We start from the raw sequence: 27310 nt of genomic DNA, 5'->3' as shown, positions 1-27310 counted from the left end.
CAGATGACTTGTCTCTACCAAGCTACTGCAAAATTTTTTCCCTTTCTTCCCTGCCAGTGTGAGCCTCTACTAACCATTGTAAGCATGAGAGATCGATCAGCCAGACTTCATGGAGTGTCTGTCAGAAATTGGCCTTAAAAGTTCAGTGTGATTGCTGAGATATGGGTCGGTATAAATGGTTCTTGACTTGTCATTGCAGTTGCTTTCCAGTGAAGATGATTATAAATCTTTATCATTTTCTATGGGAGTGGTGAAGTTAAAAAGTGAAATGAGACACCTTCACACACGTGGCTTGTTTACACTTAAAAATAACCCACCAACTCTTCTGTTAAGATGGTAGTAGTCACATTTCTCATAGTATAAACCAACAAGGCTAAGACCTATTTGTGCTATGATCTCAACAGATTGATATGGCTTATAAAAATAGAACTAAATTCTTACTTGCAGTGAAACATTGTAAGAAATGTATAGAGAAAGCAATGATATTTGTGATAAAAAGGAATCACAGGAGACAGTTCATAGCTCTAATTTCTTTACCTATTATTACCTAACTTTGCCTGTTTCCTGTTACTTCTGCAGTTACTGACAGCAATTAAGCTACCTTTCTCCAAGCTAGAAAATGTTATTTCATTTCAGAATTTGGCTTAGTATTCATTCCAAAATAGTCCTGGTTGGCAAAAGAGAAATACTACAATGAACTATTATTCTGAGAATAGCACAATTATCCATAGAGCCTGGCTTTCTCCATCAGAGCTGATAATAGAAAAGAGACAACTCTTTTGGCCCCCTGACAAAGCTCTGTGCTGACCAACGGGCCACAACAGCTCTGACAGATTGCCTTGGCCTTGCTCTAAGTCATAACTGTTTCATTTGTTTACTCCCAAGAGCGGATGGTTTTTTCAACCTTTTTTTTTTTTTTTTTCCCATGAATGCACTGAAAATAGTGAAACAGGAGCAACAAGAGAAAAAAAAAAACACAAAAGGAAGGCCTGAACACGGCAACTTTTAATTTTTAGACAGACTGTACACGTTTATTAATTTTCAGAAACACTCAGTGTTCTTTGGATGAGAAAGTTGCCTTTTCGTTTAGTTTTGAGAAATAACTGATTTATTTTTTCATCACTACCCCAGCCTATCAGTATTAACGACCTAACGCTTCCCTCAAAGATGTGTTACCAGCACCTTGGGGTTGTGATAAATTGGGAAGAAATGTATTAATGCATGTTACATGGTGAAATCACTCTCCCGGGGCTCTGGAAATTCCTGTTAAACGAAGACGATTGGAGCCGCTGCCCGGGGACAACCGGGAAAGGCGAGGGGAGGGAAGGAACAGCGGCAGCGGCGGGTTTCCCTCGGCTTTCCCTCGGCTTCCCCTCAGTCTCCCCTCGGGCTCCCCTCAGGCGGGCGCCGCCCGCCCCGCCGCCTGCCCCACCTTCCCGCCCGCTCCCGCGCGCGGCGCCCAGCGCATGCGCCGCCGGCGTCTCCTAGCAACTGGCGAAACACCGGCGCGGGCCGCTGCTGCGTGGCCGCCCCCGGGTGGCGCGTCGTGCCCGGCCGCGGCGGGTGAATGGGGGCGGCTCCGGGCGGCGGCAGGCGCGGAGCGGGCCGGGGGTCTCCGCGGCGAGCGGCAGCGCCTGAGGGGAGGCGGGCGAAGCGGGCAGGTACCGGCAGGGCGGAGGGCCTGGGCGCTGCCAGTCCAAGGAAGCAGCAGTAGTGCGGTCTGCGTGACTGGCGAGCCGCCGGTTAGAGCCCCAACGCCGCGAGCGCGGGGGGCGGCGGTGCCGGGGCGGCCTTAGGCGGGAGGTGGCCGGCGGAGCCCGCTGCCTTCGGGACGGGCCTGGCTCCTCGGCGCCTCACCACTGAGCTGAGGCCCACGCGGCCACAGACTTCCAGAAGTCATGAGTCAAAGTTAAAAAAGAATCGCTAATTATTCTCGTTATTATTCTTAAAGTCATGTGTTGAAGTTTCCTCCAACCACAACCGAAAAACCCCAAAAATTTACTGTCTGCTTGATAATGGCACCTTTAAGAAAAGCAGTGACAATTGCAACATTTATAATAAAATTGTAAGATTTAATAACAGCTGAAGTATATCAGAATGAACATAATAATATGTAACACCAGGCAGAGCAAATCCTGCTCTTAGGGGCTCCTGACACTATTTCCTACTAGAAACTGGGAGCTTAGGAACAACTGTCAGCAAAGGCAGGGAAGGGCACGGGCAGACTAGTTCAAATTCAGCAGAGGGGATAACAGTGACCAGTATTTTTAGATGTGAGCTGGGAAGCAAGAAACTGCAGTGGACCTGCCCTAAGGAAACTTAATATGGTACAGAAAAAGAGTTGTACTGAAAAATTTGGATAGGCAACATGAACAATGAAAGAACAGTGCACTACAGATAAAGTATGTGGAGTTTATGTGTGACAGTAACATGAAAAGTATGAGACTTAAAATTGTATGGATAATAGGTGAGAAAGAAAAAGAATAACATTTAAAATACAGAAGTTTTATCCTAAAGAACACTAACAGGTGATTAGGCTATTAGGGAGGAAATAGCACCTAATTTATCGATGTGTCAAAGGTTTTGGGGCATCTGCAGACAGGAATTTCAAAACAAAGTATGGATTTGCTGGCAGAGTAGCATCATCTGTAGAACAGAACTCTTTTATAATCTTATTGCTAGTTTGAAATTATCATCTATATAAGGTAGTCTGATACTTTATTGTCTTAACCTATGTGAGATAAATACATCTGCTTTCTGTTGTTCATTGGCTGTGAGCAAGCTCACTTTCTCATCTTGGTGGAAACAACATTTCTGGTTGTTGGGGTTTTTTAAATTTCCTTTCATTTTCATGATTTTTATCATGCTGCCATTTTCTGATTATCTAATGTTCTGCTAATACAATGAATGCCAAGATGGGCTTATATGTCTTATAGTTCCTACTTTTGCTTGCAAACCTGCTACCTCTATTTTTGTCCTGAACTGTTACACATGTTTTCTTGGTTTTGGTTTTTTTTTTTTTTTTTAACTGTTAGCTTGGTAAATGAGCAGTTAAAATTACATGATAGGGTTACTCTTGCAGTCTGACATAACCATAACAGTCATGAATGTGATAGTAACACAGCTGAGGTATTTCCAGTGTCAACAAAGAAGTATGAGTACAATTTTGTACAAGACAGGAGAGGCTTCATCAGGGATGCTATGTTCAGCTGAGGTCATCCATGTTTTCAAGAGGTTGACTTAAAAAAGGCTTATGAGGATGATGTGGGGAATGAAGAATCATTTTTCTTTGAGGAAATTAGAAGAGTTCTTTAACCTAACAAAGTGAAAACTGGGTGGGGATATGTTTGTTATTTTCAAATATATTCTGTTTCTATATATGTAAATATATATAGTGTATATATAATATACAGTATTGTATGTATAGAATATAGTAAATACATATTGTATAGTATAAATATTTAGTATAAATAATATATTTTGGTACATGCCAACAAAGAAAGTAATTGACCAATGTTCAAACATGACATGAACTGGTCATGAATAAACATAGACTAAAAATTCAAAAAAGTCCCTGGCTGTCTGAGCAATCGGCTTGTAGAACAGCTCTTTAACGAGAGAAGGGGGAACAACATACCTGATGGTTTTTAAGATACAGCATGATGGGTATCTGGTGGGGTTAACATGATGCAGTGGCTGTGACAGAGGAGGGCAATGTATCTGATCATTCGGAATGTCCCTTTCACCCAATGTCCCTGTGAAACTGGCAGAAGGAGGCATTCATTTTAAGACCTGTAGATTGGCACAGCTGACTAAAAACTTAGGAGTGTCTTTAATTTTTTACTAGTCTTTAAAATATCTTTCTTCCTAAGGCAGACCATCTTTGACTTCTGTATGAAAAGCGTCCTGCTATTATTGCTCAGACAGTGGTTGTGTAACTACTCACTCTCATTTGTTTTAGATTAAGTCAATTTTTCTTTAGCCTGTTTCTCATGGGATAAGGGATATCACTATGTGTCTCAGTGAGACATGTAAACTCACACACATAATTTCTAAAAATCTCCTTCATTCAGGTTGTCACAGCTTGAATTCTCCAAGGATAGATCCTAGGTCTGATGTTATTTAATATGTTCATTATAACTTGGAAATGAGCGATAACATAGAAAAATCAAAATTTTCTGGTGAGAGAAAATAATTTATGTTAAGACTAAAGAAGACTGCTAGAAACTTCTGAGAGCTCTTGTGCAGTTAGGTGAACTGGTAACACTGTGACAGATAAAATTCATTGTTGATGAAAACAATGTAATTTACACTGTCAGGAGTATTTGAAACAATATACTCTTCAGTAGTGAGCCTAAATTAATTGTGATCAACTGGGAAAATGACCTGTTTACCATATGTGGATAGCTTAGTGAAAATCTTCACTGAGGAAATTGAGTAAAAATTAATACCCAAAAAGTTATAATGTCGCTGGAATAAATCAGTAGTGTTCTAGAATTGATTATGGTATTTCGGGTTAGGTTCATCATATCTGAGAAAGATTTAGCAGTCACAGAGGGACCCTGAGACAAGAAACATATATGTCTGGAAAAGCTATATGGAAAGAAATAATTAAGGCAGCTTAGAAAGGTGATAAATCAGAATGTACAGGGAGTTATAAAAGCAAGTAGAAAAGATCAAGTCAGGGCATCTTTTAACTAAAGTTGTAATACAAGAACAAGGGGATGTTGTGTTGAATTGAATAACACATGTAAAGTGTTTACATATTTTTTAAATCTAAGGAGTGTTCTTTATACAGTACACTTGACAATTGGACCTGTGCCGTAGCATGTCAGACTAAGAATGAAGAGTAAAAGGATTGAGCATGTATGTGGACAGTAAAAATAGCTACTATTGTTAGGAAGAACATAAAAACTTCAGGAGATCTAAACCGTTGTACTTTAGGGAAATAAAAAACCTGTAACAGATGGAGGAAATCTGACTTTTGGGATTGGTTTCACGCATTTATCAGAAGCACTTGGCTCTTACCACTCTGGAGGCAAGATACTGATCTGCCATGGAAGACTGTTCTTATTCACTGAGGGAGGTTTTTTTGTGCTGAGGCCTCTTAGTTATTCTGTGATTTGGAAAGAATGGTATCATGTTCTTTAATACCCATGACTTCTTTTTATTAACATTCATACATCATCTTTTATACTGTACAGATTGGAAAATACATTCTGCCTCTACAGCTTAGGACCTTAACACAAGTGAAACGCTCCTGACTTAGTACGCCTCTTACTAGGTGTACCAGGTTGTTCAGCTTCAGAAAACAGCAAAGTATGGTCCTTGGGCAGTATGAAAAAAGGCACTGCTATTAATCAGAGGCTGTACATGAGTCAAAATTTTATTGCAAATCTTGCATGTTTTCACAGCATCAGGTTGTGGAGTCACCTGATAGTCTTGGCTTTTGTTAAAAATCTAGGCATCTACTGTTGGGCTTCTGAAAGTAACACTCAGCTGAATATTAATGTGATATCAGAATGCAAATAAAAAGTGTCAATTATTTTTAATTGCATTATTTTTTAGCTCACCTAAATTCCCCATATTTTCTCTCTCATAGCTGTTTCCTCAACCTGGCATTTAACTACAAACTCATTTTGGTTTTAAGGTTTGCAGAGTACTCCACCCTCAGTATTTTTTTAATATTCTTTTGGTTTGTGTGTGTATTATTTATGAACACACAGATCATTTAAAAAAACGTAATTTTTAAATGAACTCTCAGAATGATCAGAGTACATTTAGTCCTTTTCTGCAGTGGGATAAACTTTGTCCAGCTGAATCAAAATATCTAGGAACAGATTCTAGTTAAGTTTGGTTAGTTAACATCTGTTGCACAGTAGCTAATTCTTGACTTAATTCGGATCATTTTTTGCCTAATATACACATGGGCACAGATAAAACAAGATTGGAAGGTGTTGACTTAATTGGTCTCTCATATAATGTATTATTTTCATACAACATATTTCTTCAGGAACTGAATATTAAATTGGACCTGGTATTTCTTTTTAACTCTCTTCTCCTATGAAGCCAAGTATTTTATAATGTGTTAAATGCTTGCACTGGCATTACAACACTGGGCAAGGGGAGTCTGTTGATCCATTTGGGAGAAAGAAAGAAGGGAGTTTCAAGATTATTCCACAATGTTCTCTTAATTATGACAAAGCTACCTGAGAATGATGAGGAAGATATTTAAGCTGGCATACAAAGTTTCTGGGGTAGAAAGGGGTGAGATTGTCTGCTAATGCCATGATTATAATTTTAATATCTTCCTTTTGATTGCATCGGAAGGCAGCTGAACTAGAGTGTCCATACGGAAATCAATTGAAATAATCAACGAAGATGACCAATTTATAGGCAATTTTCATTGTTATCACAGAAAAAATAGTTTTAATTTCTGTGAGACAAGAAGAAACAGCAAGACTTCACTTAAACTAGCTAGACTAAATTGAGATTACGTTATTATCATTTGGGAGGCAAAAAGAATCTCACTTGTACGTCATTGTTGGGAAGAACCTGAAAATCATGGCCAGGTTGTAGTAACACAGCTTCAGACTGTCTTAAAGCATGGGACAGTTAATTCGCAAAGTAGATCATGTGATAAATAACTGGTTAGAAGCTATTCTGAAATCCTTCCCTTTGCACTGCTTTTCCATAGGAGTAATTGCTCTCAGAAGAGACCTTTGAATCCTTGGCTAAAAAGTAAGTTCCACAGCTGACTGTGTGCTTGACTTGTTCATTGTCTCATGTCTTGCTAACATTCAATATGTGCAGGGTCTTAGGTTGTTGTGTCAGTTATTTAAGGTTTTAGAAAACGGAAGATGCAGGTGGAACAGGTGATGTTTTCTAAATGCATTGTCTGACTTAAAACCACATAATATTATGGTCTTTAAGTGTATGCAACAGGACTCCGATAGTATAGGTATACACTCCGTACTGTAAAGGAAGTGTTTAAGATACTTCAGTATTTTGAAAACCACCATCTTGAACAGAAACATTCCCTCATGTTTCAAAGAATGATTTATAGACTCTTTTTTGTTAAAGCTCACTTGCTAGACGTCATCTTGGGTTTTGTGGGTTTTTTTAAATATAGTGACTAGAAATAAGTGGATATCTCAGATTTGCAATCCAAGAAACTATTCACACTGAGCAGAGAGAGCTTCCTAGAGCAAGACAATAAAATTAATTAAGTACAGGGATCATGGCCGTCATTACCTTACGATCTAGTACTTGGAATCTGCCTCTCCGGGCAGGCATTTACAACAAATCTTTCAAAAACTAAATAAATTTTCCTTATTTTATTTGACATGGCAGAGATGCCAGTTCATGATATAATAGCCAAGAGGTTAGAGGGTTCCACTTCTGAACTAAAAAGTCTGTATTTGTGACCTTCCTCAAAATCATTTTCCACTTATGGGCAAAATGTTTTAGTCACAGAGATGTTACTGGAGATGGGCCTGTTCCTTCAGCCACTTTTTAAAAGACAAGGTGGCTGTGTTTTGTCATATGCCTAGTTCTGCTAATGCTCAGCCTACTGTGATAGTATCTGCCAAAGCTAGCCTGGTATGTGGATTCATGTGGAGAAACAGGATAATAAGTTTATCTCATTAACTGTAGATATCAACATAAATGTCCGTACATGAGCTATTAACTCTTGACTGGTTTTGGTCCAAGGAAAAGGTAGTTATTCTTAAGGTATAATTAAGTTTTAGATACCTTAAGAGCTATTGAATACATTGACTAGATCTCCATCAATTATCAGGGAGAGTGACTAACTTAAGTACTGATGCCTAATTTAGTTTAGTGGACACCACTCATAGTTTCTGGGTATTTAAGATACTCACCCTGGGGTAGTTCTGGTCCTATGGGAAAGCTGGAGGCCCTAGTGAAGTTCAGAGTGAAATAGGGAAGTGCCTGCTGAGCTTAGGCATGAAGAATAGCCAGAGCTGGGGAGAGTGTTGGGGACTGTAGTTCTGGAGTGAGGATTTAGTTAGACATATTTACTGTCCTGCTGGATGAGAGACAACACCTGATTAGACCACTGCACTGAAACTAAGCAGGAGAAAGTAAAGCAGGCTCATTTGTTTACCACTGAAGGCAATAAATTCCAGGTGAAGGACAGGAAGTAACATAGAATGATAACTTCATAGATTGCTTGACTATATGTTGGCTACATCTTTTCTGTCCAAGTCCTTTATTAGCTCTAGCTCTACATGATTTAAAACAATCAACCCTTTAATCTCAAAAAACATAGGTGAAAGAAGTATGCTCCTATGATTCTAGAAGCCTACAGAACATGAAGTAGAGAATACTACCTAAATGAGAATCTTCTTTATTTTGTCTTTAAGATTTAATTAATTACACTTCATTACTAGTGAATAGAGTTTTAGTTTTTAAAAGAAAATTTTCAGGTAACATAGACCCAGCATCTAATCACATTTAAAAATCTAAATCCTGCCACCCATTCGTTCTGAATTCTAAGTGTTTAGAATAGTAAACTGAGAGTCAAAGGTATGCATACTGTAAACCTACTGAGAAAAAAGACAACATGCAGTTATCATGGAGAGAAAGGGATTTGAATAAGTTCTTTTGTGGGTCGGTAGCCTTTCAATACCTGTACACATTGATTGTCTACAATAACTAAAATTCAATGCAGAAGACACATTTTTAATTATCAGTAAGCCAAAGAATTTCACGTGCATCATTGCCTCAAGCCAGAGAATGACCACTGAATACAGAGAGCTTTACGGGAACAAAGCTAAAACCAACAGCTGATGGCAGAATGCGTTGAAATCCAGAATAGTAACTGCATCAAAGAAACAGACAGAGAGACATAATCCACAATAAACTAATTGATTCATTCTCTGTGCTTGTTGCTACAGATTGTACTGCTTTTCTAATACTACCATGGAACCAAATATTTCTGAATGTGTAGAAAAATGTATGTTTCTCGAAAATATTCTCAGAAGTTGGATGTATTTATACAGTGTGAAGAAATATCTACAATTAAAGGCTTTAGTTATTCACACTCTTGAAATATGTGTAATTATTTGAATCTGTGAACATTAATTGTACAACATGATAAATACTTTTACATGAATTAACTTTTAAAATTGTATGGTTTAAACCTAATTGAACTCATTCAGAATTAAAATTGCCTTTTATGACTTTAGCTTAATTTGTATCTGAAATGAATTGAGATGAAATGAATAATTCTAAATAACTGTCTGTATATCCATACCAGGATTTAACACAATTTAAATAACCCAGATTTCCAGAATGTCCTTGTAAATCTGATTCTTGTATGTGTGCATGATGCTTACTTTCTGCAGTGATTGCATAAATCAGAAGGTAGCGTGTCCATCATTTTTGTTGAATATACTGTCAGTAATTTGTCCTTATGCTTTCTCTTATATGAGTTAATTTCTCCCTAGCCAAAGCTGCACTTCCTGAAACACTGAATTCTAGTGCATCTGTACGTGTTCATAGAGGTGTATATATATATATGCACAAGGGTAAAGAGATTGGAGCTGAAGAATCTTTGATTGTATGGGTCTTCCTCTCAAAGCTACAATTAGTGACCTGCCTATGAAGTTTTAAATTTCAGATCCATTTTTAAGATGTACTTATCAACTGGTTTCACTACTGCTGTGTTACAGTTTGAGAGGCTAGTAGAGGAACAATACCTGAAAAAATTCAGAGGATTCAAGAAGAGCTCCAATTTTTTGTTGAACACAACTGATAGCCCTGAATTCTGTAACCAGCCAGGCTACAGCTCATATTGCACTAGAAAATAATCTCTTATACCACAGCGAGGTTGTCAGGATAGTCCTGGCTGAGGGTGAATGTGTAGTTTCCCTTTGAGAACTAACTAATGGATAATAACAGTGTACATTTCACTTTTACACAGTGTTAAAACAAACCTAAGTTTGGCATAACTTGGGTTATGTTCTATGCATAGCTAGTGCTAGTGGGTCATGTTGCTCTTTACTTTTGCCTGTAGCTTAACTGGAAGGCTGTGCTGAAGTTTTGCAAGCCACATGAAATTAGGTCCACATGAGGTATTATATCCATATGCTTCAGAAGCTACTATTAGATGCAGCTGAGAAGGTCTTCCTGGTTCACATGCACATGTGCTAATACAGACAAAGCAGAAGACAGAAGCTGGACTTGGTGTAAATAGATGTAACCTTTTTTAATCGGTGAAATTTGTATTGTGCAGAACTGCTTCTTAATACTTGCAGACCTGATTTTTGTCTTCCGTGAAATATGAACAGAGAATTCAAATTGAATTTGAACCTCATTTTCAAGGTAGAACTTATTTGTACATTCTGCAGTTGTATAGAATGTTTGCCAACATAGAATGTATAAACAGACAAGGGGAACCTAATAGGACCTTCAAGTTCACATATGATTTATAGATGCAGATAAAACTAACTTGCAGAAAAGCATGTCCTATGTATTTGTACCACATTACAACTTGAGCCTGTGATGTCTCAGATCTTTCTTTTTAGTTATGTATTTTGTTGACAGATGTATTTACCTAATGTGTTCAAGTGTTAGAAAGTTTGTTTTGTTTATAAGGGACAACTTTCTGCATAGAAATCTTCAAACTGATTAGGTGGGTCAAATGAATGAGAAAGTCTGTCTTACAAGCTTTCCTAAATCACTGGTAAACTGATTCCTAAAACACAGAAGGGAGTTTGTTTGTCTGCTTTTATTTTTTGTTTTTGTTTTTAGAATGGGTAAAAAAGTAAAGAAGAAAGTAGAGCCTCCACCCAAGGATGTGGTAAGTTTATAAATTGCTATGTGCTATAAAATAAGCATTACACAGTTATGGGCCCAGTTCTGCCATCCTTACATAGTTCCTTACTCTCCTAGCTTACCCACATTATTCTAAAAATGTCTTTTAAAGATGATTCTGTTTCTGCTTTTCTTGGACAGAATACAAACCAGAGTGACTGGGCATGTGTAGTTCTTTGTGGAGATTGTTGTCTTTGGCAGGCTTTGCAAACAGTAATGTATGAAACAATCCAGGCTTCTTTTTATTTGAAGAACAGTATTAGCTTTCCATTTGTAAAAATCAAAGGAGAAGGGAGAAGAGCGACCTGAAATCTGCCTGTCTTTTCAACTATGGAGGCATTCCCTTTCTTTAAGGATGAAAGAGTTAAGAGCCTAGATGGATCTGCAGAGGTTTTTAATACAAAATCTTACAGATATTTTGAATGACAGTACTACGTATTCTGGATCTATACAGTCTTTAGCACCAGTTCAGGTTTTTCTGGTATCATTGGAAGTGCCGCAGTGAGAAGTAGTAGAGCTGAAGCCAAATATGGAATAATGGTGGTAATGTGACTTTTTTTCAAAAACATCTGACACTAGCACACTTTTCAAGAGTTTCTCTAACTTGACAAGGTAGAAAGAGACCCCCAAAAACATAGAGGTCCAAAATACAGGTATTTTTAAAGTTTAATTTATTTATTCAGAAAGAAGTAGAGGAAATAAGACAGAAACATTGAAAGGAGTATAATATAAATCCTGTGCCAGATAATAACTAAGTTAATGAAAATCAGGACCTCAGTGAGTCCCACAGAGGAGCATGAAACTAAATGCAAAGTTCAGTACACTGTTTTAAAAACACAATGGGTTTGTCTGTAAAGAGTAATGGTACTGCAAGAGCTTTTTCAAAGGTCATTGAAAAGTTTATCAGCAAAAATTATGTCACAATTTCAATATTAAATAAGCATAAATAATTTTGAGTAAGACGGTAATAACCAATAGCCATGATGTCACTGAGGCATAGCAATTGATACCAGGTTTTGCCCAACTGTTCTGTGGAAATATGAATATTACAAACATAATTCATAAGCTCCAATCAATAGTAAATCCTTATGAAGGGAGACTTGACATAAAACTTCAACGTGAGAGGATAAATTGACCTAAAGCCATTTCTGTATGGAATAACCTAGAAAATCAGGAGGAGACACAAAGGTAATGTGGATAGGACTAATTAAAAGTCTAAGAAAAAAAATTGAAAGGCATGACAGTAGATTTAAGGCATACAGATGAGCTAACTCCCTCCAGAGTAATAAAAGCTGACTTTTTCAGTAAATATCTAGAAAGTAGAAGCAGCACCACAATTTGTAGATCCAAAAGACACCATAAATGTTTCTGGAGAAAAGTATGGTACAGCCTACTAACTACTACAATAAACTGTGAATAATGTTAGAAAATATATTTAATAATTGAAAAAAAAAATTACAGAAAAGGTCAGTAAAACTATTAAAAAGGAAAGAATTGGTAAGAGTGAAGTCCAGATGGCATCTGCAGTTTTTGGCTTAGTTGTTACCCTTATTGTACTTCAGGCTAGCATATCTCTTCTAACAGTCCTATCAGGAGAAAAAAAAAAAGAATGTTGCATAACGAAATAGTATTAAGCATTAAAAAATATCATTGATTAGTTGTAACTATCAACAAGAAAATCTTCTAGCTATGAGAATATTGTTAATAGTGATCATGTAAATTCAAATCTCAAAACTTTACATTTCACCTGGATATTTCAGATGGCAGGAAATGAGATGCAGACAAAATAAAAGATGTATTAGCTATTATCTTCTGATTGATAATCTGCTTATGAAAATGTCAAGTCCAAGAAAAGAAGCCTTGAGATAATGTGGGCAGGCTTATAAAAGAGAGCCTTTGTGCTTGTGGAATGCTCTGGGAATATATGGTACTGCAGATGACCACTAATTTTTATAGATTTCTAGGAACAGGTGGGAAACACATCTCTTAGCGTATCCACTGCTTATATGTTTAAGAAAGTATTCCAGAGGACTCTGTTTTACCTGCCTTTCATAATTTGTCTGTTACTATTATCTGTTCTAAGAATTAGGCTTCTCCAGGAAAAATACTGCTTTGAGCCTCTATCTCTATATGGATGACCTTAGACAGTAATTCAGGCAGATAAAATATGTTAGCTTTGACATAGATTGATAGGAACTTTTCATATGATATCTTCATTAAGTTAGGTCTGGACATTACTAGTTGATCATCAGCTAGGGCACAGACATTAAAAGGGAAGCCTAAGATTACCACTAGATAAAATACTGAGGCATTATCACTGAAAGAAAACTATAGCTACCTGAGTATTTTTGATAATGGCTTAATTCACAACAGTAATGTTAAAGAGGTGGAATATATGAAGTGGCACTGTCAACTCCTGAAATTCAGTCTCCACATAAACACCTTTTGAGCAATTAATGCCTAAATACTTATTTGACTTGTCTTTAGTAAGGCTTTCAACACTGTCTCTCATAACATCCTCGTAGACAAACTGATGAAATACAGACAAGATAAATAGACAGTGTAAATGAATTGAAAACTAGCTGAACTGCCAGACTTAGAGGATTGTGGTCAGCAGTATGAGGTCCAGCTGGAGGTCAGGCTCTAGTGTTGTGCCCCAGGGGTTGATCCCAGGGCCAGTACTGTTTAACCTCTTCATTAGTGACCTGAATGATGGGACAGAGTGCACCCTCAGCAAGTTTGCAGATGATACAAAATTGAGGGGAGTGATTGACAGACCAGATGGTTGTGCAGCCATTCAGAGGGACTTCAGCAAACTAGAGAAAAGGGAAAATGGGAATTTCATTAAGTTCAATAAAAGGAAATGCCAAGTCCTGTGCATGGGGGAAGAATAACTGGTACAGACTGGGTGATGACCAGCTGGAAAGCAGCTTTACAGGAAAGGACCTGGTGATTCTGGTGGACGTGCACCAGCAATGTGCACTTGGGGTAAAGAAAGCTAACAAAATCCTGGGGTACATTAGGCAGTGTTTTGCCAGCAACTGGAGAGAGGGGACTATTGTCTTCCCCTCAGTGTTGGTGAGTGAGACCACACCTGGAGTTCCGGGTTCCCCAGTACAAGAGAGACATGGACTTACTGGAACAAGTCTGCCAAAGGCTTGGAGCATTTGTCATATGAGGAGAGACTGAGTTGGGTCTGTTCAGTCTTGAGAAAAGGCTTGGAGGGGTCTTGTCATTGTGTATAAATACCTGATAGAAGGGAGTAAAGAAGTCAGGCCAGGCTTTTCTCAGTAGTGCCCAGTGAAAGGATGAGAGGCAATGGGCAAAAACTGAAACCCAGGAGGTTCCATTTAAACATAATAAAAAAAAAATCCTCTTTTACTGTACGAATGGTGGAACATGACACAGCTTACCCAGAGAGGTTATGGAGTGTCCATCGTTGGAGATATTCAACATCAGACTGTGCACCAGCCCTGAGCTCTAGCTGATCCTGCTCTGGACAGGGCAGTTGGACCAGATCACCTCCAGAAGTGCCTTCTAACTTTCTAAACACTGTGATTCAGTGGAATATCTTGGATTTATATTGTTAGTATAGAAGATCAGACAACGACAGAACTGAAACAATTAACATGACCAGATATATATTAACTCTGTTATTCTAGGTAAAGGAAAAGGGGTTAAGAATATCAAATACATCAGTAATGCTTCTAAAGAGTCTACAAAAGGTGCAAGGATAAAGCAGACTTGTAGTCAATTAATTCAAATTTAAAGGATTATTTTTTAAAAATAATGGCATGATTAAACAATAGAATAATAGCAGATAAATACATCCTTCAAAAGGTGGGATTTGTATCTAAATGGGAAAACAAGAAAAACCTTGCACTCACAAATGAGAAGTAAAAGCACAGTGTCACAACGCACCAAAATATCTTGGGAGAGAGCTAGAAAGCTAGCAATAAAGCTTTTCCAAATTGACCAGAAGCAAGAAGCTTCTTAGAGGAACACTACAAGGTGATTAAAGTCATAAAAGAAAAGCAAAATTACTTATTTTTGTGTCAAAAGACAAAGCTATATAATGAATCACTAAACCAAATGTGAATAAATTGTCCAAATATGAACAAATAGTATTTGCCCAGGTCTTGTCCAACTGAAAAATAACTAAAATCTGAAATTGTGGTACTGTTACTTATGGTATTTGATTTGTACCCTTTGTACTAGAGGAATGGAGGGTAGAAAATTTCCTTTTCAAAAAGAAATACATCAATAATTACAGAAAGTTTGTCTTCCATGCTGTGTTAGTTGATAGAAATAGTTACACCAAAAAAAAACCGAAAGAAAAAGAAAAAAAAGGATGCATGGATAAATAAGATAGTAATGGGGTAAATCAATACTGTTTGTGTAGAAGAAAGTGCGGTCTCTGAAATCTTTTTTAATTTTTTCAAGGAGTCAGTGAGCCAGTGGATAATGGTGATCTGGTTGATACAGTTATTTAGCTTTTTCAGAAGTTTTTAGACCAGGCTCTTCACTCACGTAAACACCAACAGGCAAAAAGAAATTCCATTCCTGGCAATAATGTCTGGTTATAAAATAGAAAGCAAAGGTGAGAAAACAAATTACTGTTCAGGTGTCATAATGGAGAGAGGTTGCCAGTGGAATGTCATGGGTTTTATTCTGCAACCTGTGTCACCCAGTCTATCAGAGTTAATGTGGATACTTTCATGAAAATGGCAGCCAGTTACTAAGTAGGCAAAAGTGAATAAATACAACATTTCAAATTCCAGAAATAAAAGGCAAAACACCCCATGTCACTAGCAAATGCATTATACATGCACAAGTTGAATGCCATTAACAGTTCTGGTGTTTCCATCTCAAAAAAGGTACAATTGAACTACAGAAAAGTACAAAGAAAGATAACAAGAATAGACAGTGTGGCTTCCGTATTAGGAAGGATCAAAGAGAGTAGGTTTCTTCATTCCCAAAAGGAAATGACTGTGAAGAGGAATATCATAGAAACTCACAAAAGGATGAATATGCAGAGAAGGCAAATGGGTGTAATTTATTCCTCTGTTTCTTATGGTGAATGAACTGTGGAGGACAAATAAAATTATCAGGTGCTAGTTCTAAAACAAAAGGCACAGCTATTTATATGGCTGTTAAACTGTGATACTTGTGTCTCAGAATATTAAGGGTGGCTAAAATACAGATGGCTTCAAGAATTATTTACCAAATTAACTGGTGGAAAATTTTTCTTAGACTTTTTAAACACAAATATGAAATCACTAGCTCACCAGTTCTCTAGGTGGCGGAGTGCTGGAGTATGGGAGGGAATATAAGCAAAGTTTAATAGTCTGCTTGCCCACACCTTTTAGTGGCCTTTGTCGAGAACAGGATGCTGGGCTAGGTGGGTCTTTGGTCTGACTGGAAACATATTTTGTATCACCTTCAATTTCAACTAAGTTAAGTTGATGGAAGTGGAAAAAAAACCCCACAAATACTCTGCAGTTTCTAATGGCTTTGAAATCAGACGTACACAATAATAATGATTAAAGTTATATAGAAGTTTTTGAATTACAGCTTTCTTTTTCATTTAACTTGTTTTTTCTTAATATTATTCTAGCACACAATCTGTCCTGTGTGTGCCATTAAGGGAAAAGTCTGTGATGATGTATGAAGATTTAGGACCAAGACTTGATTTTTTTTATTTTTAAAAAGAGGGGGGAACTCTAGCTATGCTGGCATTATGATAAGCAAAAGTCACATCCAGTTCTGTGATAGTTTTGACAAACAATGTTACTTCCCAGCAAATCACTGACCTCTTGATTTCTTAAACATACATTGATTTCAGTGACTCGTCTTACCAGGTTTTCAGCACAAAACTGCTTCTGCTAGGGAAGTGCCTATTGAATATTTCAGACAGTAGTGGTGATGTAGTATGTAGTAAAGTCTATACAAATGGGCAGAGATTAGAGCAATTTCATTCTGCTCATGTGCCAACCTGTCATTAAATCCTAGGAATTATCATTGAATTGTAGTTTATACGATTACTTGTGAACATGAGAGGCAATGAAAATTAAGCAACATAATAGCATCTTTGGTATCAACTCAATGTAAATAAATAACTGAGATTTAAAACTCTTATTTCATAATTCATTTCTTATTAAACTTCATCCTCGATCAATCTTTGTGTTTATTTTTCTCTGGAGGACTAACAGCCTCTACTAAAAATTACAATTTTATCTCATCACCAAGTATTTGGCCAGACTCAGGTGATATGTCTGTGCTTAAATCATAGCACTCACCTGGAAGATCATGTTCTGTCCACGCAAGGACACAAATGTGCAGAAGTACAGAAGTATGAAGGTAGCTACAGGGACTTCAGTCATCTCTTAATTCTCCTATATGCCTCTCACAGGGGTAGAATGAGTGAATGTAGCTGTGATAAGCTGAATTTTTTGCCTCCTTACAATCCAAAAAGAAAATTTCCATTTAAAAATTCCATCATTTTAGGCCTATCATTAAGATGTAACTTGGACCACTGTGCCACTATTTGGTTTAATTCTTGTTGCTGAGTCATTATGAAGCAAATTACTTATGGTACAGTAAGCTGAATATATTTTCTTTAATAAGGAGCTTTGTTCCATGACTTGTCCTCTGCCTCTAGCTTGTCACAGCAAACATGAAGTTGGACATGTCTTCAGGTTTTCAGACCTTCTTGAAGATAGGGAGACCAGTTAATCACATTAGCCAGGCCACCTCTTAACTGTTAATGAAACTTGGATCGTGATCTTGCAGACTGTTAAGTGTGTGATATGCCTCATGGAAGATGATGAAATTGCTTGGGTTTAAAAACCTTAAAATTTAGAAGTCTGGGTACTAGTATCATATTTTGCCTGATTTTTTAACAAGTCAGAGGAGGGAGAAGAAAAAAGACTCCTCTTTGTTCACTTTCCTTCTAGCACACTCATAACTTTTTTGAAGATTTGCTCCACATAATTTCCTTGCTTGACAACTGACTTGTATGTATCTTCATGCCCTTATTGTTCAGCAACATGTGCCTCTGATGTAGCTATTAGAGGGGTTTTATATGAAGTAAAACAAATAATAGAAATTTAAATATATATGGTATAAGTATACATTGTAATAATATTTTAAAATAGCCTGTATTGCTATTTTAAATTATTAATCTCCTGTATTTTAAAGATAAATACATTAATATTGAGGGTCTGCATGGCTCCAGTATCTGGTAGTTTCTGTATGCAACACAGATACTCTATGGGCCTAAAGTGTGAGGACAGATGACATTTTTTCCAGATTAAAAAATTATTTTAAACCCAAATAAGCATAAAACTTTTTAGTGGGTAGAATTTTCAGAAAACCTTGAGTCTTGTTAAAGAACAAAAGGCTTTTTTAGAAGATTCCCTTACTCAAGTGATGCTAGTCCTAAAGAGTCTATTAAGAGGGTGAAAATTGCCATATTTGTTGGAAGATTTATTTCTGTGTAAGAGAGGTCAGAAATAGAAATGAAAACTTTGTGTCATTTCTAGCTGGATGAGCAGGGATTATATCATGGAAATACTTCAGCTGGTACAAGATCATAGTGAGCTAGTGAACTGAGTTGACAAAGGCACAGGAAGGGTCCTTTTCTTTTTTTAAAGCAACCACAAAGTGTTAATGCCACAGAGTAACCAAATCCTCTTCCTCATACAACACCTAAGTTCATAGGCTCTGTGCACAGCTGCTCAAAAGAAGCTTCTGTTTGGTTCCGAAGCTGCAGGATGCTCTTATGTGTGTAACAGAATTACATAGTTTATTGCCTTCAAGACTTCCTAGATGTACAGGGAAGTGTCAGGGTTTCCCCAAAATCTTCATACGGGATGAAATAATGATTATATTTGGAAGTCAATTATTCTTTCTTATTTTTTGACAATGTCTCAAATTGTTATTAAAAAATTGAATTTCTCCAAGTAAATAGCAACTCATGTTAATATTTCTAATTCAGTGTAGATCTTAAACTAGATTTTTTTTTTTAATGAAATGTGGGAGTCTACTACAGCACATGGGAAGGCTCAGTATAAATCTAACTGTTCTTTCCTTTTTTTTGTTTGTAGTTTGATCCTTTATTGATTGAAAGCAAAACAGCAGCAACGGTTGTGCTAATGCTTAGTTCTCCTGAAGAGGAAGTTTTGGCCAAAGCATGTGATGCTCTGTATAAATTTGCATCAAAAGGTTAGTCTTTTTGGAATGAGCTTTCTTTGAGTTCTTTAGATTTTGATAGTAGTTCAAAATTTTTTAGCTTTCTAGCACTGAAATCTTCATTTTGTCTCAAAGGTCTCTGTCAGGGTTTTGGGGGTTTTCTGAAATATTTATCAAACCTGTATTTGCAGTTATAAAGAAGTCCTGTGGTTTGTGTGAAGGAAAACTTTATCATTTTGTTATAAAATTTTGCATTCTCTGTTTAATAGAGCTTGGTTTAAATATAACCTAGATCTGTTTTGTTATGAGAAACAGACCTGCATCTGGGAAAGTATTTTTTATGTTACAGTTTGAAACTTCTGTACCAGTGTAGTTACTTCAAGGTTCAGTTTTCAATGAAAATTACTTTTTTAGCCTGTTTCTGTTATTTTTGCATATAGCTCTTGTGTCAGTACTTCTGTGACAGATGATTTATTGGAGACTGCTCAGCCTCCTTTATCAAGCTTATTTCTGTATATGTTGGGAATCTAACAAGTCTCCAAGATTCCAATTCTTCCAGAGTCCCTGTATTCTCTATAGCTAAGCATCATGTTCCGGGTACCCAGAAGACAACTGTATAACAAAGGCTCAAAATTATGTAGCATGTAATTTCCCAAGTTCCTCCTACTCACTCCATGCCAGCCACTCAAATTGGTATACACTGGTAGCATACTTGGTATAATTACTCTGTTTTAATATTAATTTCCATTTACGTTTTCTTTCAAAGTTATGGTTTTATATGCTGATTGTTGTACTGATGGCAATTATCAACACTGCTGAAGTTGTGAGAGAGGAGCTCAAGGCTTTGACAGTTGGCTAGGGATCATTGGATTCTGAAAGATGTTTGGGTTCGGCTTAATATGGCAAGCCTGGTTGAGGGCATGCAACCAAATTTTGAATATGTGAGGAGAAAATTTGGGCTTTTGGGAGACAGCTGTGAACCGCACACCATAAACTCTTGTTGGCTCCTTCCCTGCTGTTCACAGTAAAATATGACACACTGCAAGAGGACAGATATTTAATTTTTCTGTTTCTACTAAATGAATAATACTTTAAATTGTTAATGTGGGTATTCCTGCAATCTTCTAGAAGACTAGACTGTAACTTTGCAGTATGGCACAAGACAAGGAGTTGTTTTCACTTTGCAGTTAATTTATTTCTTGAATGTTGCTAGTAAATTAAGTCCCATCCGTCAATAAAAAATAGTTCTTGTATTTTAATTGTGTTTTGGCCTGAGAATGAGCGTAGTCACATTGCTCATTTGTAGCCAGAAAGGACAGACATGGCTCATTAGATAATTAATTATAAAGCTCTTGTGGGAACTGAGAATAGGAGTAGGTTTTGGATTTTGTTTCTTGGGGTTTGGGTGGTTTTTGAGTGAGCAAAAACAGAAGGCTGTAATCATACAAAACACTTCTGCTCTTTGAATGGCCAGAGCCTATTCAGCTACAAGGTGCTCCATTCTCAGGTGGTAGAAATCTCAGGTGGGATTTAATGATCCAAATCCTGGTAGTTGCTTCAGTTGAGAGGTAGTGCAGATCTACAGAACGAATTAACTGTTATTTCAAGGAAAATAAAATTGGGAGGCAAGAAAAGAGCAAAATAAAGTGAGGTTCTTAATGGTATTTCACTAAATAGAAAGCTGTCCTTCGTACTACCACTGCAGTCTCCTACAAATGAGTTGGGGGTCCAATAGACAGAAGCATGCTTTGATTTACAAATGTGAATTAATCCTAGATACTGTAAATCCTTGATACTATTTGACACATGTTTATTTGGGGTATAGATTAGACTATCTGCCAAGGTCCTGTCCAGGCCTTTGTTCTTTGATTCTATGGTCCAATAAAAGATTGGTAGCTGTTTTGCTTTGTTACATTAGAACTGTGAGCTTGTTTCATTTTTGTAGAACTTTTAACCTAATTACTCTTCAGGTGATGAAAACAAAGTGACGCTTCTTGGTCTTGGAGCAGTGGAACATCTGTATAAACTCATCTCACATGAAGATCCAGTTGTACGCAGGAATGCCATCATGGTATTTGGCATCATGGCTTCTAATCGTAAGAACCTCCATTTTTAAAAAATATTTTTCAATGTGTATGAGTGTGGTCGTCAAAGCAATAGGTGGCTCTTGTGAAAAAATCCCACATTAGCAGCCCAGAATAAAGGAACAAATTCATCTAGAGTGAACTCCACTGATTCTGAAAAAAAAATTACAAGATAAGTTAATTTTCCTCCAGCCCTTGTTTTTATTTTGACATGGCCAAATTGAAAGAGTTTAATACTGGAAGTATGTCTCTCAGAGAAAGCCTGACTACATAAAATGCTTGCCAGTGTGGACACAACACACTCTTCTCTTACAAAAGTTGGAAGAGAAGGATAAAGTGCTATTTATCATCTACAGAAAATGCTATGGTTAAATATCAGTTGTTACTTCAGGCATTAGTGTAACTACAGTGATAAGGGAGAAAATGTATTAAATATAAAGTAGCAAATTTAAGTGTTGATGGCAAAAAAAGCCCTGAACTATCAAGTGTTGGCATGCATATTTACCCACCTTCTTCGGCAGGTCAGTGCTGCTTTAAATGTTTTGTTATCTGCATCTGAACTAGTGAAATTCAGGTAGTCTTGAATATCTCTTGGAGACACTGCATTCATGGCAAGGTAGCATATCTACTGTAGCCACGCCATTATTAAATGATTTAACCACAGTATATGCAGATTTTGTTGTACCTTTTTATAAGATGAAGATGGGTGTATGACTTCCATGCTGGATGGCTGAGTGACAGATGATCAAGCTGCAGTGGGTGGTAGGTAGACATACCTGAAGATGAAAGAGTAAGTGAAGTAAGGTTGAGTTTCAGTGGCTGTTATTTTTACATTGCTTTATAAACCTACATCTAATGAATATGATTAACAGGTCTTATTTTGATAGATGTTCTACCCAATTGTCTTCTATCCTAACCATTGTTTGTAAGACATCATAACCAAGTCTTTTCATCAACTGCTACCTGCTTTTCATGTTGCTCTGGACCTTATGTTCTTTACCTTACTTTCAGCTCAGCACTAACATATATACTCCCTTCAGACCTTGGCTTCCAGTGCTGCTGCACAAATGTGGATTTGAATGACTGAAGATCTTCTATTTATATTCACATCTTAATTGTTTTTTTCTTTAAAAGTAAATTTAACTCTTTTTTTTTTTCTTACATTTCAACACTGTAATGTGTTGATAGTAACAACACAGCACGGTAAGATCATATAAAGTATGTCCCAAAGAGTGTTTTCTGGGTATTCTATCCAGTGGTTGTGGTTTTGCTAGTTTGCCATTGACAACAATAAAAATGTATTCTGAAACTCTTTGCTGTGATTTTAGTAAGACCTATATAATTCATGTTTTCAGTTTCCAGTGTGGACTGTGTTAGCATAAAAATAGAAAGTGATGGCTTGAAAATGAAATAACAGAAGGATTGCCTTTGGTTTGATAATTTTAACCGCAAATAATTCTAACTATTGGGGTATGACTTCTTTGACAACTAAAACTGTGCGATATTTAATCAGAACCTGCTAGATGCAGGTATTCTGAATAAAGTTTCAGTGAACTATTGAGGAACTTCATATATGTCAAATGTCAATGAATGTCATCTGGTACTTGAAAATCTCCTCTATGTTTTCTGGGCCCATTATGATCTTGATATAACTTTAGTTGTGTGTCGTTCCCAGTCAGATCTTTTTGTCACTCAGGAAGTAACCATAAGTACATTTCCCTTAGAGCAGAATCTGTTTCTTTACTCAGCCAAGATTGCCAAATGAAAGACTTCATATTTGTATTTATTTCATTGTAGATGATGTCAGGAAGTTACTGAGGGAACTGGATGTCACAAATTCACTTATATCACAGCTGGCGCCAGAAGGTAGCTTGCAGTATTCATTCCTTGTGCAAAAATACACTCAGAAATAATTTGTGATTGCCATTTTATTGGACAATTTATTAAAATCTTCCTTGTAACTTATGATTTGTCTTACTACATGTTAAATAGGTAATTGCTTTTATAGGAGTAGCTCTGTTACTCACTGAGTAGTGGTTTATGTTGTACAGATGGAGCAACATGTTTATGGAGATGTCAGGTATGATTAACAGCTATTGTTTATTGACTTCAAATAATATTCTAAACCACTGAATTAGTGAATGTACACTGTGCTGAATAAAACATGATCAAAATATTTCTTTTTTTTCCCCATAGAAGATGTAGTTATCCATGAATTTGCTACTCTCTGTCTAGCACATATGGCTGTTGAATATACTACTAAAGTACAAATATTTGAGCAAGGTGGATTAGAACCACTTATCAGACTGCTAGGTAGCCCTGATCCTGATGTTAAGAAGAATTCAGTTGAATGTATCTACCTCCTGGTGCAGGTAAATTTGTTGTTTTAAATTACAGAGGCAGATAACCACTTCCCCCCCCACCCCTGACATCCTCTATGGGGTTAATTATTTTAAAATATTTGGTTCCTTTACTCTCCAGGGTTCATGAATGTATTTGAAAACATGACACCTGAGACCTTGATTGTTACGTTAGTTACAAATATAGCTGATTTGACTCTAATTCTGTTTAACTTAATGCAGTTATCCACGCTGTATACCACTGTGAGATCAGAATCAGATTCAGATTTTTTTAATTAAATATTAATTTGTTTTCTTAGTTGGAAAATGTTATAACCTGTCTATCTAAAAGGTTGGAATAATCCTGTAAATTAAAGAACTAGCAATTACATTGTGCCTTGTTTTGGCCAGCAAGTCCTTAGTCACAATTTTGAACATCTTTTTAATGATAGGTGAATGCTGTCAACAGCTACTTTCCATACTGTGAGGAATAGATTTGTTATTGGCTACTTTGACACTCAGCACTAATGTCATCCATATGCTGCTTAGCAAAAGAATGGTGCATTTGTATGGCAGTTCTCTTCCATGGCTTAAGCGAATCAATTCAATAATGAATTCAGTTTATACCTCTATCTCTTTTGGGGCATCAGAGCATGTCTATTCAAAATCACATTTTACTCTTTCTCCTTTTTTACTATCTCGCTGTCTTTGTTGCAGGGTATATCTGGATAACTGCACCTGGTGCTTGCTTATATTGATAAGGGTAATTGCATGCTGCACATGTGCAATAAGCTATTTAAAAGCAAATTGTAATTTATTTATTTTTTTGCTATTTTAATATAATCTACTACTGTCTGTTTATTAAGCTGCATATACACTGTTTAAAGTTCATATTTTAAATTGTCGTTTTATAATTACTAAAACAAAAGAAGATATAACTAAGCAACCACAGTAGAGCACAAAAACTATTTTCCCCCCACTGAGGTAAATAAAAATGATGAAACTAAATTTAAAAAACTTTCTCAAAGAAACATGTATGTTGAGGTAACCATGACAAAAACAAGAGTAAGTATGCTTCCTTAGGCAGGACTAGATTCCATAGTGTGTACTTCAGTCATGCAAAAAAATTGGAGTTTATGGTTGGTGGGGCTTGATTATATTCATTTTGATTCTTGGCTGAAAAGAAAGAAATCTTCAAAACTGGAAGTTCTTGAATATTGACTCTTGTGTGTTTGAAATTAGATTTTTGGTGTTCTTTCTGTGAAGTCAGGAATTGATGTACTGTTATATTCTCTATCACTAACATTCTTTGTTGAATATTTTACTGCAGGATTTTCAAAGCCGTGCTGCAGTTCGTGCACTGAATGTAATTCCACCCTTGCTGGAACTACTGAAATCTGAATACCCAGTTATTCAGTTGTTAGCCCTTAAAACCTTAGAAGTAATTAGCAAAGACAGAGAAACCAGGATAATACTGGGAGAAAGTAAAGGATTAGATTGTCTTCTGAAGATACTGGAAACCAATGTACAGTTTACTTGCCTTCAAAAATTTTTGTTCTTGCTGCTAATGTTTGTATGACTAATGAGAAATATTATTCATGTTGTGGAAGAGTGATAAAAGAAGAAAGAGCTCCTTACTTGGAGCTAACTATGATAGAAATAGGATAAGCTAGGATACCTAGTTTACTAAGAAAGGGAGCAAAGGGATTCACCGAAATGTTTTTATTTGTTTTATTGCTATATTGCTATTAGTAATACTGTTCTGCATTTACTGTCCATTTCTCAAATTGTGGTAAATATCAGTGAAATTCACCATATAGCTTTTTATACAATGTTTTCTCAAAGTTTTTTATTATATGCTGAATTCTGGTGCTGGTCCCTAGTTTGAACACTGATTTTTTTTCTGAATTTACTTTGATATCAATGGCCTTAAATATAATTTACTACCTTGGAAATTTCATTTTTTATGTTATTATGAGACTTATTTTAGTGCTTCTTGAGTACAGATGATACCATGGGAAATACAATGCATAGAGAAATTAGTGAAGTTCTTGAAATTTTAAGATGGCAGGTCCTTTCTGAATGCCTGGCTAACACACTTTGATGTAAAAGATAAACTTTTGGGGTTTTTAACTGGTTTTGATAAATTGTGTTGCATCCTAAAGCACATCAGAGAAAGTACACAAAAATATGAGTATGAAAAGATGTACTTTGAGGTATGAATAAACTATCCAAAAGAGAGTTATGACAATTATCCTACAAAGTTAAAAACCAAAGGTGTTTTAACCCTGATTTGAAGGTTATTTGTTTGGGGTTTTTTTTCCTTATTAGGAATTCAGTGATCTACATGTGGAAGCTCTTGCTGTGTTGGCAAATTGTCTCGAAGATGTGCATACTCTGCAACTGATTCATCAGACAGGAGGCCTTAAAAAGCTGCTTTCATTTGTAGGAGTGTCTACTGTTCCAAGTATTCAGAAGAATGCAGCAAAGGCAATTACCAGAGCAGCTTATGACTGTATGTGACTTTTTAAAAATCCATGGACATGAATTTGTTTATGAAGTAAATTTTCATCCAGAATGAGGCCATCTTACCTGGTTGAGGGTACTACTTGTGCTGAGGAAAACACTGGCAAGAATGAATTACAGTGATGAATCTTGCTAATCAGAGCAGCAATTGGATGATAGGCTATATATATATATATTAAAATGTTAAGATTTTGCATCCATTTATTTTTAAATGTAATATATTCTTGCAAAATGCTGTCCTCAAAAAGGAAAGTGGACTCTGAAAATATGATCTTTATTGTTTGTTTAGTGATGCCAAGGTAACTGGCATTTTAAGCCACCTTTACCGGCACTATTTCTCATCGCTGTCAGTTAAGACTTAATCGCAAGCTTACTTCCTTTTGCATACAACTGCTCGTCTAAATGTCAGGCAATTTCAAATACAAATTCCTTTAACAGGGACATGAAAAAAAGCCTTTCAAATGGCTTGCAGATTAATATTCCCAGTGGAGTTAGTTTCTTTGTCATCTTTTGATAATTATTTATCTCTTATAGTTCTTTTTTATACACTTTTCTTTAATTCACCAAGGAATTATGAATTAGGCAGAACATGCTCATCATTTTTGCCCACAAGAATGCTCTTTAAATAAATCTACATTGGAAATTCCTTCCATACATGGGCTTCTGAGTTGCAACATATGCCTAATAGTGCTATGTAACAAAATGCAGTGTCAGAAATAACATTGTTCTCTCTATAGATTTTAATTCTGTCAAGGGATTTTGATGACCGTAAGTATGACAGTAGAGCTTAAATATTTCATTCATATTTCTATCATCTTGTGGTCAAGTCATGGTTTTAATTTATGTGTATTTTACAAATATGTTATCTAATTTAATACATGGCTAAAATAATCTCTCCTTTCTACAGTATTTCAGACCTCCTTTCTTCTCTCCCCATCCTATCTTTCCAATTCTTTTCTCACCTTCCTTAGTTTGACATCCTGAATATTTGTAATTATTTGGATTGCAAATGATACATGAAAAGAGCTGAATCTATCATTCCTAGTATTTTGTGGGTTTCTGTATGCTTTTATCATTCTCTATTGGAAGCTTTGCAAGTTACTGATTATTATTTTCATTAATGTTAAGGTGTCAAAGATAGGAAGGAACCTTCTTTATTTGTGTATTTTCCTGTATTATTTTATTATGCTACTTAAGACTGCCAGTATCATTTTTATAGTCCTGTGACAGGCTTGTAAGTAGTATGATAAGCAAATTTATATTTGCTCCTACTACTTTGTATTGCATCTTACTCCTTTTTTCTATTTCTTTTCAAATAAGCGTAGC

General features: G+C 36.4%; 1 protein-coding gene across 1 annotated transcript in view; it reads left to right on the top strand.

The window, feature by feature from the left end:
* The first annotated feature begins 10681 nt into the window (after positions 1-10681).
* The window catches only part of ARMC3 (armadillo repeat containing 3), a 51799-nt gene continuing 35170 nt past the window's right edge, over positions 10682-27310 (top strand). The window contains exons 1-7 of the mRNA XM_074848918.1: positions 10682-10828; positions 18951-19068; positions 21006-21131; positions 22917-22985; positions 23316-23491; positions 24789-24983; positions 25790-25973. Coding sequence (XP_074705019.1) covers positions 10781-10828; positions 18951-19068; positions 21006-21131; positions 22917-22985; positions 23316-23491; positions 24789-24983; positions 25790-25973 — 916 coding nt within the window. The 5' untranslated portion in view covers positions 10682-10780. The remainder of the gene's footprint in view (positions 10829-18950; positions 19069-21005; positions 21132-22916; positions 22986-23315; positions 23492-24788; positions 24984-25789; positions 25974-27310) is intronic.

Source organism: Strix aluco, chromosome 1, assembly GCF_031877795.1.
Source record: "Strix aluco isolate bStrAlu1 chromosome 1, bStrAlu1.hap1, whole genome shotgun sequence".
NCBI classification, from domain to species: Eukaryota; Metazoa; Chordata; class Aves; order Strigiformes; family Strigidae; genus Strix; species Strix aluco.
This window is presented reverse-complemented; position numbering and strand designations above follow the sequence as displayed.